Source organism: Aplysia californica, unplaced genomic scaffold (genome assembly GCF_000002075.1).
Source record: "Aplysia californica isolate F4 #8 unplaced genomic scaffold, AplCal3.0 scaffold00367, whole genome shotgun sequence".
NCBI classification, from domain to species: domain Eukaryota; kingdom Metazoa; phylum Mollusca; class Gastropoda; order Aplysiida; family Aplysiidae; genus Aplysia; species Aplysia californica.
The window spans coordinates 451,654-468,553 of NW_004797637.1; the positions used below are offsets into that span (position 1 = coordinate 451,654).

The window sequence follows — 16,900 nt, forward strand, 5'->3', positions numbered from 1 at the left end:
TTATAATTATAATTATAAGTATAATTATTATAATCATAACCGTGATCATAAATGTATTATTACATGTATTACTATAATTATAATTATAAGTATAATTATGATTATTATTAATATTCAAGCAGAGACTCTATAAAGTCGCTAGCAGTTATATTGTATTTTGAGTGCTTTGTTTACAATCTACCTCTCCTCCTCTATAGATCTAGAGAAGGCTTTCAGGTTCAGCTTCTGGTTTCACCTGTGACTGACTGACTGTGGCTTGGGCAACATTTGAGTTTGACGCCTTTGAATTGTGCCTTCCTAGACGCTGTTTTCACACTCACACCAGATTTCCGAAATTCAGGGAACACGATGTCGAGTGATGAAGAAGACTACATGTCCGATGCCTTTCTCAAAGCTTTAGAGAAGTGAGATTTAGTGTGAGCAAAAATTCGTGACGGCGACTTAATTAACTGTCGATCATAGAGTCACATAGACTCTCCAGTCTCCAGTCTCCAGCTTTTTACAAGGGAGTGTATACAGACCCGGTAACCGGGAACAAAGTCACAAAGTATACAGACCCGGTAGGGGAACTCTTTTGTGATTTCGGAAAGTTTCAGCGCCTTCTTGGCTCAAGGTAGACCTAGAATCTAGGTTCTTCCAGGGCGATTTTGTAGTTTCGTTCGTTAAAGTCAAGAGATGGGGGGTTTCAGGGGGGCTTGTTGGCCCCCTGACCTAATAAAAATATGGAGGTTGGGGGGTTCAGGGGGGCATGCCCCCCTGAATGTTTTCCTAATGTGATGTTTTAAAGTTAGGTTGCATCCCTGCTCTTTGTGCAGCCTATTTCAAAGAGAGTATTTGGTCATCAAGACTTCTAGATTTCTTCTCTGGATGTAAACAAATGGGTCGTGGACTTAAACGAACGGAACTACAAGATCACCTCTTCTAGTAGATCTATGGCCTAGGCTAGATCTAGATCTAGATCTAGATCTATATATCTAGATCTAGCTCTAGATCAAGATCTATATCTAGGTCTAGATTCGGGAGGACTTCCTTAACGAGCGACCACTATGAGACAGAGCAGAATTGAGGGCTTGGGGTAAGGGTAGGGTTAGGGTTAGGTCTAGATCTAGGCCTCTTCTTTATTGTGTTTGATGGGGTGGTCGCTCGTTACGGAAGTCCTTCCCTAGATTCTAGATCTATAGAATCTAGATCTAGTCTAGTATCAATTTGTTTGTTAAATTTTTACTTTCACTACTGCACATAAATCGGTGCTTTTTCGGTAGTTCCCTACCCCCTTATTTGAGCCTGACCTACATCTAGATCTAGATCTCTAGACTAGAATCTAGAACTAGATCTATACATATTTGATGCGCGGCGAGCTAAGATATATCAAACCTAACAACTGCAAAATATTAACGAAGTGACTATTTCTCCGAACGTTCGGAGAAATAGTGCCGATCTTTATTTCTCCGAACGGTTTCCGGCTTCTGGTCTAGTGATTTTTTTGCCTATTTATTGCGAGAGTTTGGCACCAACTTTCATTCTGCCTCTGGTCTGGGAACTAGGAAGGAACACCGCATGGCAAGCCCGCCTACAGAGAACCTTCTGTAACACCCACCACACACCCACCACCATCATGCACATGTACACACACAAACTTATACACACACTAACTAAACATGATCAGTGGGCAACTTTTGAACGTATGATGACGAGCTGAGCTGTGGATGGAGAGACTGTGTGAGTGACAGAGCAGGTGAAAGGAAGAATGTACGAGTGTATCCACAGGCGACAGCAACTACAAGGGGACGACACCGACCCCCCTGGCCTGGTCCACAGCTCACGAATGAAAGGAATGCGGCTAAGGCAGTGTTTTGCTAATATTATTGTCCAGTCCGGCCCCTGGCTCAGCACATGCGCGCTAAGCATCATCTCCTTTCCGTCCGGGTCCTGGGTCTGACCCGCCTTCACGCAGCTCAAGTGTGTGTGCGTCGGTCTTCTTAGAGTTTGTGTGCGTTTGTGGCCTACTTCTAGAACCCCCTGGGTTGGTTCATAACCGAGGCATACGTCTCATTCGAAACACGCCAAGTTAGTAGCTCTAGATGTTTGTCCAATGAAATTAGAACAAATTGACCCACTTAAACATGAGGAGCTCGAAAGGATAGTTAGGAAACAAAACTTCCATTTTTCTATACAAAATCTTTCAAATGAGCTTGATTTTGTATGAAATGATACTAGATCTACCTGATAAAAAATAAGCTTGTTTGATAATTTTGAATACCATTGTGCTGGTAAAAAGAAATATTTGAGTGCAAAACATTCGGAAATTGACCTTTATTATCCCCTTTCGAACCCCAGATCATTCATAACAACAGGAGCGTCTAAAAAGGTTATTCGAATGGGAGTAACTACTCGTAATGTCTTATCAGCTTATGAGAGGGGGTTATTCATGTGTTCGTAACACTTTATAAATAGAAAGCTATAAAAGATAGAGCGTTATTTTCATCATCAATTATCATACTCCCACGGTATTCATGGCGAAATCACACGTTTCCAGGCCTGCTCGCTATATGCCAACAGTACACACTGAGTGGCCTCAGCGGCCTGCCCGGAACGTTCGAAGTAATCGGTTACTGATAAGATTCGCATTCCAGCACAGATGCAGGACAAGAGTTAAACTTTAAGCTGATACCAAATAACTCCATACTCGCCCAAAAATTGATGAGCGCTTGATTCCAACGCATAGTGACACAAATTATTTTCAAGAAAATATCGAACCTAGCGGTGTAAAATATCAAATTTTGGATTTTAAAAAGTCTGCCTCCCTGTAACCCCCATGAATATTTTTTTTACTTAAGGCCCCAATTGGTCCAAAGCTTTGTAATTACTACTCAATTAAGTTTAGTCCCATTTTTTGTGATCAGCCTGCCAGAGAAAAAAGTTTGTTCAAATAAATGTTAATAACTTTCTTGTTTATATTATATTTCATGACTCAATTGACATCAAAACTGACCGACAAGTAGAAAATACATTCAGAGTATGTTTAAAAAGAAATTAATTGCTGTTGCACAACAGAAAGATGATAAATCAGTTCACTCTTGTACAACTTGCTTTTTACAGTTTAGACCTATCAGCAAACAAAATCTCCCAAATCAACTCATGCATGATGCATTATTTGCTTGGGAATACGGGATGGATATCTGTAATAAAGCATAGCTTTCCAAAAAAAGGTCCATTTGGTAAAAGGTCCATTTGGTAATGGGCTGCAAATTTTAAAAGGTTTCAGTCCATAGAAATAAGGACTAGAATTCTAAGCCCTGAGTAACACATGAGGCAGCCTATAAAAACAAAGCACTCCTGAAAAGGTTGCAGTGGTCCGTGATTTGGTGAACTCTGACCAATAGGCCTACCTCGTCATCTTACAGGGTTCTAGGGGAGCTTGGGACTATTAGTTGATGATGAAGAGAAAAAGAACCAGCACTTTCGGCAAGGTAGAACAGCTCCACATGACACCAGAGCAGTTCTGAGTTGGGTCAACAACCATTCTGATTACGGGACAGTCAGTCCAACTGAGCACAACTGGACCCCAAATGACCAGGACTTGAGTCCACTGGACATTCACCATTAGGAGTTTTTGTTGAAGGATTGGGAAAATTTTTGAAAGTATCAAAGGCTTAAGAGTAAACCATCATGGGAGGCGCAAGAGAGATTTCCCCTGAGCAGTGTCAACGGGTAATCATCCAGCCCAGAACAGCTCTGGCATCAAATTTCACGCAGAGAGTGGGATTTACTCAAAATTGTGGTATCTGGACGATATCTTGTAACTTTGTAAGTGGCTGTCATATTCTGTTGTTAGTAATACAAAATAAATTTGGATGGATATTCCAAGTTTCTGCAAATTTGGGGATTGCACCTTTATTCTATAACTGTTTTATAGGCGTTCTTTTGGACGAGCCTTTTTTCTGGCCACCTGGTAGCTCTATTGAAATTAAAAACCTTCAAATATTTCAAAAATTAAATTTGCAACAGAAATGACGTCGATAGTTGTGTTCAACGCATCAATATATAGTAGAAAGCAGTGCTTCCACTCTTCCGTATTTTAACAGAAATTATTAACTCCCTCCATAAAAATCTGCGACAGCGTAGGACTACTGAAATTCCGTAGCAAAAGATCCGTACTCACCTTCGTATCGTCTTGTATAAGTTTACGAATATTTATGGTAATTCTCTCGGCAATAGTTTATGTTATAGAAACCTGTCAGATTGCTCATTTCCTGCAATCAGCCATTATTCCGCTATGCCCCATGCATTCATTGCTGGTTGGTCGACAGTACATTTTTTACCTTCAGATTGATTAAAATCTGTAGAATTTTTTGTGCCACTTTCCTCCTTTCTATCATTCCCTCATTCCGTCTGTCTATCTTCGGATTGTTGCCGCGGCTGGAAAATCTGCGCGTTGATCAAGTATATTAAGTTGTGATCTCAGACAGAAAATTACTGTCAGAAAGAAACTTTTTTGCAAATTTATTGTCTAGATCTCGAGAAATTATACGAAGATTCTACGGCACAGGAACGCGATAAGGGCCGAGATGAAAGAAATTTGTGCTAAAACTACTAAATTCAAGAATTATTCGAAGTGGTGTTTCAAGGTTGTGACATGCGACATTCAGACGTGAAAATTGAGAAAAATTATGGTATACACGCTGGGTAACTGTATTGTGAAGATCTATTCATTATTCCCAGGGTTGCCTTCTATCAATGGTGCGATCACAAATTAATTGAATCATAGTAGCAATGGAAGGGGAACCTGCTTTTAAACATTGCCAGCAATGGAAAGATATGTTGGTGAAGAAATCAAACAAGACAAAATCTTGGTGAAAAAATAGGCATTATGGGTTGTTGGCAATCTCTTCAAACTGGCTCCCAAATGCCATTTTCAACCCTCTAAAAGTACTAAATTTCAATCTCTTTGGGGCCCTGTCCCTGGACCCCCGGCAGAATTATCCTTACTTTTCAGCTTCAGCTGGTGGAAGCACTGAGAAAAGGACACCCAGTAGCTGGGCCTATGTGTGAGACGGGAGGAAAAGTACAATATCATTTATTATTGTCTTACAGATCAGAATTTTTGTTAACACCTGTCGGCTTTATCTACAAAATTCCTTAATATAATGTACTAATATACAATCACAATATGGGTAGTTTTGTACAGATTTTAAAAGGTTTGCATCCCTTGAACTGGGGCAATATATATGGCTTTTTCCTTTTGAAAGCAAGTCTGTCCTTTATTCTAATTGGGATACTATGCTTATTGAACGCATGTTTTGAGAACCTTTAGTGCAAAACTAGTGTTCACAGTATAGTTAATTTTTTGTTGCAAGTTTTGCCACAAAAATGTGTCATTGGTGAGCTGTGATGAGTGCTATGTGAATGCAAAATAATGGAGATTTGTAGCATTTTGTCTTACTATATTTATGCAGAAGTTTTTTAATCTAGACTCAGTTGTGGGAAAATATGATTAAACTAAAACGAATTAATAAACTGCTGTGCAAAGTATGGGAGATGCTGATTCACCCGTTAACCAAATATATTTGAGGATAAGTTGCACCACGAATTTTTTACTGTACTATCATTTCTTGAACTTGATAAATATTATCATTTTTAAATAATGCACCAGTGAGTCCAGTGTCTGTGTTGTTACATACTTCTCTGGAGAACTATTTGTGGGAATATGTGCAATAAGTGGGCTCATGATAAGAGGAACTGTTTTTCCACATAAACAGATACACACAGCAACATGGATGTCTCCAGAACAACAAAGTGAAAACCAGATTGACCACATATGCGTCAACATGAAATTCAAGAGATCAATAAGGGATTTTAGAGTTTACAGGGGTGCAGACGTAGCTTCTGACCGTCATCTGCTCATTTCAACAATCTGACTAAAACTAAAGCAAAGACAGGGGACTGTCAATCATAGGTGCCTGTAAGACGCGGAATTTCTGAGAGAGCCATCGTCAAGAAAGAAGTTTATGTAGCAGTTAAGAACAGGTTCTAAGCTTTGGAAACACTAGGCGAGGATAGCAGCGGGGAAGAAACATGGGAGGTAATAAAAGAAGGCTGGACCACTGTGTGTGTCAAGAGGTACTGGGGAAACGGAAACGTGAGCACAAGTCGTGGATATCTGCCACCACTCTGAGGAAGATAGAAGACAGGAAAAAGAAAGAGGATCAGGAAAACAGGAGCAAGACAAGAACAGCCAAAGCAAAGGCCCAAGAAGAATACACCAAAGCCATGAAGAATGTAAAAGTCAACAGCAGAGGAAGCAGCAGGGGCAGGAAACATGAGAGGACTGTATGAAACCACCAAGAAACTTGCAGGCAGATACAGGAACGCAGATGTCCCAGTTAAGGATAAAGAGGGAAAGCTTCTCACAAATCCAGACGAACAGAAAGAACGCTGGAAGGAGCATGTCAAACAGTTATTGAACAGGCCAAGGCCAGAAAAACAGTTTGACATTCCACCAGCAGAGATTGATCTGGAGGTGAGTGAAGAAAAGCCCAATTTAGAGATCAAGGAGGCTATATAAGACACCAAAAAGCAGGCAGGCTGTCGACTAGGATAAAATTCCACCAGAAGTTCTCAAGGCGGATATCGACACTGCGGCAGGGATTCTTCACGGAATTATTGGCAAGCTATGGGATGCCGAAGAATTTCCCCAGGATTGGAGAGAGGGATTGCTTGTGAAACTACCCAAGAAAGGAGACCTGCATGAGTGTAAAAACTACAGAGGAATCACGCTGTTGTCCCTTCCTGGGAAGATCTTAAGTCGTACCTTACTGGATAGACTGAAGGAAGTCGTGGATGTAAAACTAAGAGAGGAACAGGCAGGATTTCCTAAAAAGAGATCATATACAGATCAGATTGCAACTTTGAGGATAATAGTGGAGCCGTCCACAGAGTGGAACTCTTCTCTGTATGTTAACTTTGTTGACTATGAGAAAGCTTTTGACAGCCTAGATAGGGAGTCAATATGGAAGCTCATGCGCCACTACGGAGTACCTGACAAGTTCATGAGATTGATCAAGAAGATGTATGAGGGAATGAGCTGCAGTGTCTTACTTGGAGGGCATCGTTTGAATTGAAAACAGGAGTGAGACAGGGATGCCTGCTATCGCCTTTTCTCTTTTTATTAGCAATGGATTGGGTAATGAGACAGACAACATCGGGATAAAGCAGTGGCATTCAGTGGACCCTTTCCAGTCAATTGGAAGACTTTGACTTTGCCGACGACTTGGCCCTTCTTTCTCACCGTCCAGCCCAGATGCAACAGAAGACAGATCGCCTCAGGATCTTCTCTCGTAGTGTTGGAATCCATATTCACACGGATGAAACAAAAGTTCTTTGAATGAATGCAGCGGACTTTCCTATCACACCGCAAGGGGCACTATTGGCGGATGTTGAATCCGTCACCTACCTGGGAAGTGTCATCAACAAGGCAGGGGGAAGAGACGAAGACATCAAGGTCAGAATCCAAAAGGCAAGAGCAGTATTCATCATCCTTAAGAATATATGGATGTCTAAGAAGCAGGGATTGAACACCAAGCTGAGGATCTTCAAAACAAACGTGAAAACTGTTCTACTGTATAGTTCAGAGACATGGAGGCTCACAGCAGCAGCAACAAGGAAACTGCCGAGCTTCATAAATAGATGTCTAAGAAGGATAGTGGGGATCAAGTGGCACGATCCAGTCATAAAATGCTCATCTGTGGGAAAGAACATGACAAAGGCCAGAAAAGGAAGACATGAAGGTGAAGAAATGGATTGGGCACACCCTGAGGAGACCCCCGACAAGCATCATCAGACAGGCTTTGACGTGGAATAAGGAAAACGCTCCTCTGGGAGTTTTAACGCTCCTCTGGGAGTTTTTAAAAAGGGCAAGAGAGAGTCTTAGGTCCTATATGTTCATGTTGATATTGAGGGGTAAAAAATCCAAGGTGTTTTGAAACTCAAAATGTATTGTATTTAGGGCAGCAATAAAGGGGAATACAAATAAAACCGGTATTTGCTTCCACTGTAACATTGCAACCTTATGCTTCAGTGGCTGATGTCCCCATAGAATTATTAATCATTAATCTGGAGTGCATTCTTAAGTTGGACTTTGTTTTCTCTAGGACAAATATTTTGAATGTGAGGTTTACTGTTGTTGGTCAACTGCCTGTGCAAGCTCAAAAGTTTCATCCCAAAACATTTTGTTGCATTTCATTTCAGAAATGACACTAGGCCTGGTCTAGGTTCAAAGAAAACTCAGGATAAGGCATTGAGTAAACCCAACAAAGTGGCCAATCCAATCATTGGCAAAAAGAAATTGGAGATGATGCACCGTGAGAAAGGACTACAGACAAGCTTATCATCGGACAATAAAGGCTTTGCTTTGTTACAGAAAATGGGATATAAGCCCGGAATGGGTATTGGTAAACAAGGTAAGAAATATTTTGCACAATACAGTAGTCTCCGCCTAAGATCCCGGTGCTCGGGAGCAAGGAAAATGCGGGATCTTAGGTGAACTGGGATCTTAGCCGACAAACCCAGGGAAGAATCTATGGTGACCTATGTTAAGGCTCACAATCGGTAAAATGGTCTCCCTTCCCTCTAAAATGAACTGACTTGACCCCTGGGTGGGTTAATGACATTTGGCAAGCAAAGACTAGTTAACCTTGATGACCTATCACAGTGCATAGTGGCATGAGGCGTGCCGTTTTCACTTATTATCCAAAAGTAAGTCTCAAGATCTAAGCTTATCCAGTTACACCTCCCCTTTACCTGTAAAAAATTTATAGCTTTCCATCTCTGATCGAGTTCCTCCGCCTTTGTCGTTACCCACCATTGCGTTGTGACCACGCCAATTAAAATTCAGTCGTTTCGCAAATTCGAGAAACTGCTGTGATGGTCAGGGAAGAGTTCACAGTTCGATGTGATCCCGCCTGGAACGAGGTTATGTAAGTTTAGGTGGAGAGCAGAGATGCTAGTGCGATGTTTGGGGAAAACAAACGCGTCGGTCAGTTCACACATTGGTTTGATCCCATCTGGGGCAAACATTGTACTGTTTCATCGAGTTTTACAACGCTTATGTGATCACATTCACGAGAGTGGCTGATCTTTGACGTAACAGGCAGTTCATTGATCTTAACTTTTCCTTCTCGGTTGATCGGCCTTGCTCGCCCAGGGTTTTATTCAGTAAATTTTTATCAGAAATGCTTTATCTTAGCCGAATGTACACTTTCAGAGTGAATCAGAGCGGGATCTTAGGGGTGACTTTTGTATAGTTTAAATTCTGTTTTCTTAAAACGGCCGGATCTTAAGTGAACCGGAATCGTAAGTGGTGGGATCTTAGGCGGAGACTACTGTATAATTAATTTTCTAAGTAACTGCTTTGATAATTACTGGTATGTCCAAAGGAAAAGGAAGGTAATAATACTTTTACTCTTTCCAGATGCAGTATTTTGGGGGGTCTAGACGTAATTAACTTGGGGCTCGGTTTGGCTATACAGATGATGTACAAAATAACTTGATATAAGCAGAGCCATCACTCAAAAGGTAACATAAGATTTATCAAATTGAAGGGAATTGAATGAGGAATACATTCAAACGTAAATGAGGTTTAATTTTGAACATAAGCATGCATTACAAGGGTTAGAATGGATGATGGTGATGAGGAAAATAAATTACACTTACATTAATTAGCATAGCTATCTAATCATATATATGGAAGCCAACAGCACAATCCACAAATTTCTGAATGCCAGGCTTTTTATTTGAAAGCAATATTCAAATTTTTGTTTCAGTCGTGATATTTTTTCTGAGTCCGGTTACAGCGTTCTGTTGATGCAAGACCGCAAGTGTGAATTCACTCGTTTATCGCCAAACTGACGCTTTGACAAAGTGAAACTTGATGTTTTCATTTCCCAAATTCTTTCCAAGTTTTCAATAACAATAGTGTACTTATAAATGACAGGTCATGTCAAAATGAAACAAAACTGAGGCACCCCATCATTGCCGATATGTCCACAAGGGGTGTGGACTCGCGCTATATTGGTGGTATGTCTGGGAGGAGTTAAAGTTAAACTTGGAAAAAAAATCTCTGAGAACAAATTCTTGCTTAACTGAACAAAAAAACTAGGTAACATACTTTACTATTTTCAGAAGAAGAAAAAGATTTAACTACATTTGATAAAATAAGGAAATGTTCTTTTTCACTATCCACAAACCAAATGTGAAGGACTTCGATAATCTCCGTGGGGGGGTAGACCCACTATGCCAGGGTCCCCTTTAGGTACGATATCTAAAACTGACACATATATATATATATCACTAACTTGTTCATTAAATCAAAACAAGTGAACCTATTTCGATAGTTCTTCAGCTAATGAATGAACTCTTGGTAGAAGAAACCTGTTTTTGGCAATTGCGGAAAAGTGATTTGACATCACAGAATTCTACACTTATAGAATGAGCACTGTACCACGTGACCTGTGAGGAATTGAAGACCGAAAACAATGGCGTCTTGAGGGCAAGATTTATTGTTTTCGGAAGTAACCCTATAGCTTTTAAAGCCAGAGCGGCTTTTACAAACGAGTGAAAAGTGGAACATTTACTGTCCAGTTTTGTAATTTTGAGTTTCAGAATTCACTGTGCAACCTGGAGATTGGAATTAAGGTTTTAAATTGTTGTGTTTTTGGGTGCAACAACAGACATAGAGAGTTGATATAAAATCTACAGAACTGAAAAAATTCGTAACACGGATGGGATTGTTCACAGCACTCTTCCCACACACATTTTGCATACGCATATGTGGCCTAGTGGCCAAACTTGGTACAAGAAATTTGTTTTACTGTGAACATATTTTTTCACTAGATCTAATTAATGTTCTCAAAACATGCGTTCAATAATTAGCTTTATGTGGCTAGCAGAAGTAGAAAAAAAAGGACGGACTTGATTTTAAAAGAGATTTAGCTCCAGCTGTAAACTTTTTAAAATCTGTAGAAACCATTGACAGGGATTTTTTTAAAATATTGGGCTAGTATTTGTTAAAGAATTTTCTTTAAAGAAATTTCTAGAATAATATAGAACCTATGTGTGCAAATGTTTGAAAAAATAATAGATCTAAGTCATTGTGCAAAAGTAGGAGAATCTAGATCTAGATGTTCAATAGTTCAGTAGCCTAGATATTTGATAGTAAGTTGCGGAAAAAAAATTTTGACCGCATGCTACAGTAGTAGTCGATAGCGTATTATTTTCATCCGAAACATTAATTTCCGCATCCATACACCTTTTTGGGCCTTTATAAGCACAGGTAGTCCTACTTTAATTATGTTACTTTCATAATTGTTTTTGAAAGCATTTTCAATTCCTTTCACTTTCCCTTCCCGAGTGCGGGCACATATAATTATGATTATAATTTAAGATTCTAGATCTGACGAATGTATTTATTAAATAGCATATAATGCTGGGTTAGCCAAAGCATTGCAATGTGCGCTATTATCAATTATTGAATTGTAACAGGACTTCAATTTGATCCGTAACAAGAGACCACTTATTTTTTTATATGTGTTCATGAGTGTGTGTTAACAAATTTGTTTACTGTGTGCAGGGGTTAAAAATTAAAGATTAAAAATTCCAGATCTGATGAATGTATTTATAAAATAGCGTAATAGTGCTAGGTTAGCCGATGCCTTGCGATACGCGCTTTTATCAATAAATTGAATTGTAACAGGACTTCGATTTGATCCTTAACAAGAGACCACTTATTTTTTTAATACGTTTTCTTGAATGTGTTTTTGTTTACTGTGTGTGGGGATTAAAAATTAAAGATTAAAGATTCCAGATCACACAAATGTTTTTATAAAATAGCGTAATAGTGCTGGGTTAGCCGATGCCTTGCGATACGTGCTTTTATCAATTACTTGAATTGTAACAAGACTTCAATTTGATCCGTAACAAGAGACCACTTATTTTTTCTTATACGTGTTCAAAAATATGTGTTTGTTCACTGTGTGCGGGGATTACAGGGGGACAAGCCCGTCCCCTCGACGTGTGATCTCAGGGTATGGAGATATTTCTCAAAATGCACACAGCTCTGAAATCCTTGACCAGTGATCACTCGCCATGGAACTCTTTCTGTTGTGACTGTAGACACAAGTTTCTTCATTATCACATCTGAATGAGCCTATCATTCATGCATTAGAAACCACACTCTCAACACACACAAAAATGACTTTGGAACTATATTCAGGAAACATGCCAGTTCCACTCTTGTTTACTTTGTTTTGCAATATTTGGCTTTTATGTGTAAAACAATATTTTAGGCCTTTTCTGCATTTTTGTGTTTTTGGCAGCATGTATAATAGGCCTATGTATTTTATGTGCAACCGACACATTCTCCAATCTATTGTATTTGTTAGACTCGCACGTACTTTAAACAAAGCATGCTGTACACACTATATTTCACTGATGCAAACACAGAGATGAATTCTTAAAGTGAGAAATAATACATTTCCTCAATATAAGCTCAATTTATTGATCCCTTTCTAGTAAATTGGAGAAAAGGCTTATAAGTTATATTGTTCTTTTTTGCTTGCTGTGGATGGCCTTAAAAGTTTATTGACAATGTAATTGTAGTGAGCATGTTACTGTCAGCGTCCCCTTTATCGTAGTAGTACTAATCACGACTATATCTAGATATTTTGCCAACAGAATTAATGTTCATAATTAGTGTTATTATTAAGTGTATTGTGAGTGTGAAGATCTTTAGTAGATCTAGATCTAGATCCCATCCCATCATTTAAAAAAACCCAAACAAACAACACAAAAACATTGTAACATTGCCAGTTATGACATATTGTTGGCAATAAAAATGTACTAGACTATTTCACAATATTTCCTCTTCGAAGAAAGTTTTAAAATACTGATGTAAGGTGTTTTCCAAGCCCTACCACTAGCATCAGCGTGCATAGCAACGCGAAACCTCGCTGTGCGGCGCAGCCAAAGATGCCCTCAATTGGCCGCCATGTTTTAGTTTCAATTCCTCACAGCGAATCAGCGATCGCGAAGAGGGAGTTCCGCTTCTATAAGTGTAGAATTCTGTGTTTGACATCAAAGTTGTCATAAAAGAATGTGCCCAAGCCGCATTATAGCGAGTCACCAACACAGCAGTTCTGACTGCGAGCTGCTGGGAGCTGCCTGCCAGAGACAAGGAGTTAAACTATGTTTATAAATTTTGATGTCTCAAATTTTGTTTCAGAGAAAGGCCGAGTTGATCCTGTATCAATAGAGGTAAAAGCAGACAGGGGTGGCCTTGGAAGAGATACAGAAAGAAAGAGAAAAGTGGCTGAGATGGACAGATGGAGAGCGAAGCGACAGAAAACTGAAGAAACAAGAACCAGTTCGTTTTTGCACAGAATGAGTGACAGATATTCTGAGAGGAATGCGGAAAGGGACCTCAGAACTGCACAGAAAGCCTGTTTACAGCTTGATCAGCAAGAGGTCTTGTCTTTTTATTAGTTGGTGAAACTTTAAACTTAAATGATAGATGTCAAGAAGATAGATAATTTTAGGGGAATGGGAAGTAACGAATCTTGACAGAGAAATTCATTTTACAAGTTTTTGGAGCAATTTTCAGGTTGCCCTTTCCCAATTTTATTTAGTAAGGTTCTCTTATTGTTGTTGCAATCATTGTTGTCATCCTTGTTCATGTGCACAGCTTTTGATGTTGGCCTCTTTGAAATCTTTAAAGCTCTTCCTCTGTTTAACATAGTTTCACCCATTCTTGTATCTTTTTTCCTGCGCTTGATTCCCTCAAAGGTCATGTGTGTTCCATGTTTTCTGTTTGCTTGACTTAATATCAGGTTATCAGTGGCACAGCTCACCTCTGTAATAGTTAGAACCTCTAAATAGTTGAAGGTTGGCTAAACCTCCATAGAATTCAAGGTGTCATCTTTTAACTTTTTTACCTGAATGCTTTTATTTTGAATATAAGTCAAGATAGTGTTACAACCCTCTCCTTAGTTTTTGCTCATCTCCCCAGGTGTTTTCTTCAAGTGGGAATGTCTTTGGTTTTGCCGTCTGTTCCTCTGCACTTCTTTTTGTCTTCTTACACCGCCCGGGGGGGGGGGGGGGGGGGGGGTTACTGACTGAAGTGTCTTTAGGCCATTCCCGAAGGGAGTACATTAACCATGTTCTTATGCACAGTAAAACTGTAATTGTAAATGGTCTGATTCATCAATGTCATGCTCTTAACTATGCCTGACTGCAATGGGGGAACTGCTGCTTTTTCTTTCCTAATCCTTACTATTGTCATTTTGCCTCTACTTCTTTTATATGTTTGTCACACTCTTGTGACCCGCTATTTCCGGAGTGCCTTGATAGTCGAAGCAGACTTTGTGCTGTTGAAGCTAGAGAGGTAAGCAGAGTAAGCCTGATTCCCCGTAAGGACTTCTCTGTTGACATCCACCCCTTGGTGCTCATATGACCTTATGCAGTTGCGAGCGGCATAAAACCTCTACTAAAACTTTTTTTAAATGTTTTTTTCTTATTGCTCTAATACTACTCATGCTACTTGCAGTCTCCATTAATAGTAGTCTTGATGTCAGCCTCTTATGTGTTTCATATATTTAAGATGTTTTGTTAAAGGAATTTTGTAGAACAGGAGAAGGTAGTAGTGGTTTCCTGTTTTCTTTTGTTGCCCTTACTGTCAAGTAAGATGTTTTTATGTCCTTTTTGATTAAGTAATTCACTGAAGTGCTGCCCTGAATATTATTACATTTTTTTCCTGTCAGGGACTTGCTGAACCCAATGAGGATTTTTTTTGGCCCCAATCTTGTTTGGCTACTCGTTCTGGGGACGAAGATCAAGAAGAAGAGGAAACAATGAATGACCCATGTTCAAGAGTCACAGCTAGTCATGATGACGAAGAAGAAGATGAAGAATTAGAATCTGTTACAGAGTTTTCTGTGAGTTGGATATACACATTATCAACATGCTACAATAATAACCCAACTCAGACTTTGGGCAAGGTTTAAGTTAACTAACCTACCATGACCTTCCATATGATGTGGTTTTCCATGGCACCATGAAATGGAATTGATCTCCATTAACTGTTGTTATAAGAAAAGAATTAAATGGAAATTAATGAAAGTTTCACAGTATTTTGACACCAATGAAAAATACTGTAAAAATGCATTTATGGTTAAAGAGCCGATCAACGCGCAATAATAGGCCTACATAATACCTCAATGAAACAATGAGGGGGCACATGAGAGGGTATACATAAGGGTATGGTGCAGCGCAAAACAATGAGTATTACAGTAAGACATCGGAATAACGTACTCGGCTGAAAACGTACTCTTGACTGTAACTTAGTGTAACTTCTGAAGTTCCAGTTAGAATTTTCACTATTTACCCTTTGAGCCCTGACCTCCTGAGGCTACAGTGCCCCTCTGCCTGAGCTCCTGAGCGATATACAGTCAAACCTGCCCTGACGGCCACCTCTATAAGACGGCCACCTGTACAAACGGCCACTTTCCATTTCCCCCCTTGCGTTTTTTCTATATAATTTAACTGTGTAAAACGGACAACTGTCCAATGCGGCCGCAGCCACCTTATTTTAACACACAACCCCTATCACACTAAGCAATAACACCTGTCTTAGACGGCCGCTTCAGTGACTCCATTACGTTTTGTCATAGATTATGCATTGGCCCCTGGCGTTGTGGGGGAGCCGTCATAATTCGATCACTTGTTGTTGTTAGCTACCAATTTTCAGCTGCTGGCAAGGTAAACGTGTGATCCCTCATAACCCATAAGCCCCGCCCAGAACTCGTACACAAATCGTAAGTGAGAAGAGTGGTCACTGTGTTACCCAGTCTGTAACAAAGTAACAAAGAACGTCAACATGAACTTGTTACAGAAGCGTCACTCGTTCTCCGAGTGGTGGCGACCCATGTGTTTGTTTTAACATGGCACTCGGTCTTACTTGTCTGATTCGTTTTATTGTTACCCTTATGCAAAATCAGCAACAAAATATAAATTACAAACAAAATACAAACCAACAACAACAACAACAACAAAATAATAACAATGCGACTACTTTCGATTGGGAAATCGCCTGGGAATGGTTTGTTTTCTTCGTCTTGATCAGTCCTGCCTAAGACGGCCACCTGTCTTATATGGTCACTTTTATTCTTGACAGTGGGTGGCCGTCTTACACAGGTTTGACTGTATTACTAACATTCATAAGATAGTCAGAATCAATTTTCCCAATCCCACTCCTGGTAGTCCTCGTCATTACTTGTACCAGCATCTATCTAATTCAGAAAGATCTTCAAAATAATCAGTAGCGTCCTGTGTAGTAAACACTGTTTCTGTGCACGTTTTGTCCCAGATGGGCTCGGTTGGAGATAGGGTCTTACTCACCGATGTACCAATGGCTGGGCATACGTGCAGCTTTACGGGCAGCTTTACGGGCCTCCGGTCTACTGGTGGAAAGGGCTTAGAGGGTTAAAGGCTACAGTACATGTATAACATGGATAGGTCGAACACAAAAGACTCAACCACGCATCTGTCGAAATGTACTTCCAGTCTGGGTTTTTTTTCCTTTATCTTTGTTAGAAAATTATGCGAAGCTCGAACACAAACTCGGAATAGTGGAACTAATTACGACGCCATAGAGGTCTAAAGTCAATGTCCTTTGAGGTGCACCTGAGACAAAATAATAATTTTTTTTAAATGGAAAAAGGCAAAGACGGTGAAATACCAACCTCCCCTCTCAACAGAAACAGCTAGCTGTGTATTTTTAGCAGCTGTTCCACACGCACATACACACACACACACACACACACAAAAAAAACCCCACTCACATACACACACA

At 39.8% G+C, this 16,900-nt stretch overlaps 1 protein-coding gene across 2 annotated transcripts in view; it reads left to right on the forward strand.

The window, feature by feature from the left end:
* Positions 1-208: 208 nt before the first annotated feature.
* Positions 209-16,900, forward strand: part of LOC101857890 (G patch domain-containing protein 11) — a 25,199-nt gene continuing 8,507 nt past the window's right edge. Inside the window, exons 1-4 of one of the 2 annotated variants that reach the window (XM_005103304.3) lie at positions 209-404; positions 8,248-8,459; positions 13,277-13,518; positions 14,811-14,984. In XM_005103304.3, coding sequence (XP_005103361.1) covers positions 349-404; positions 8,248-8,459; positions 13,277-13,518; positions 14,811-14,984 — 684 coding nt within the window. In that variant the 5' untranslated portion in view covers positions 209-348. Of the gene's footprint in view, positions 417-8,247; positions 8,460-13,276; positions 13,519-14,810; positions 14,985-16,900 lie in introns of both variants that reach the window. The other variant, XM_005103305.2, reaches the window with a different exon arrangement.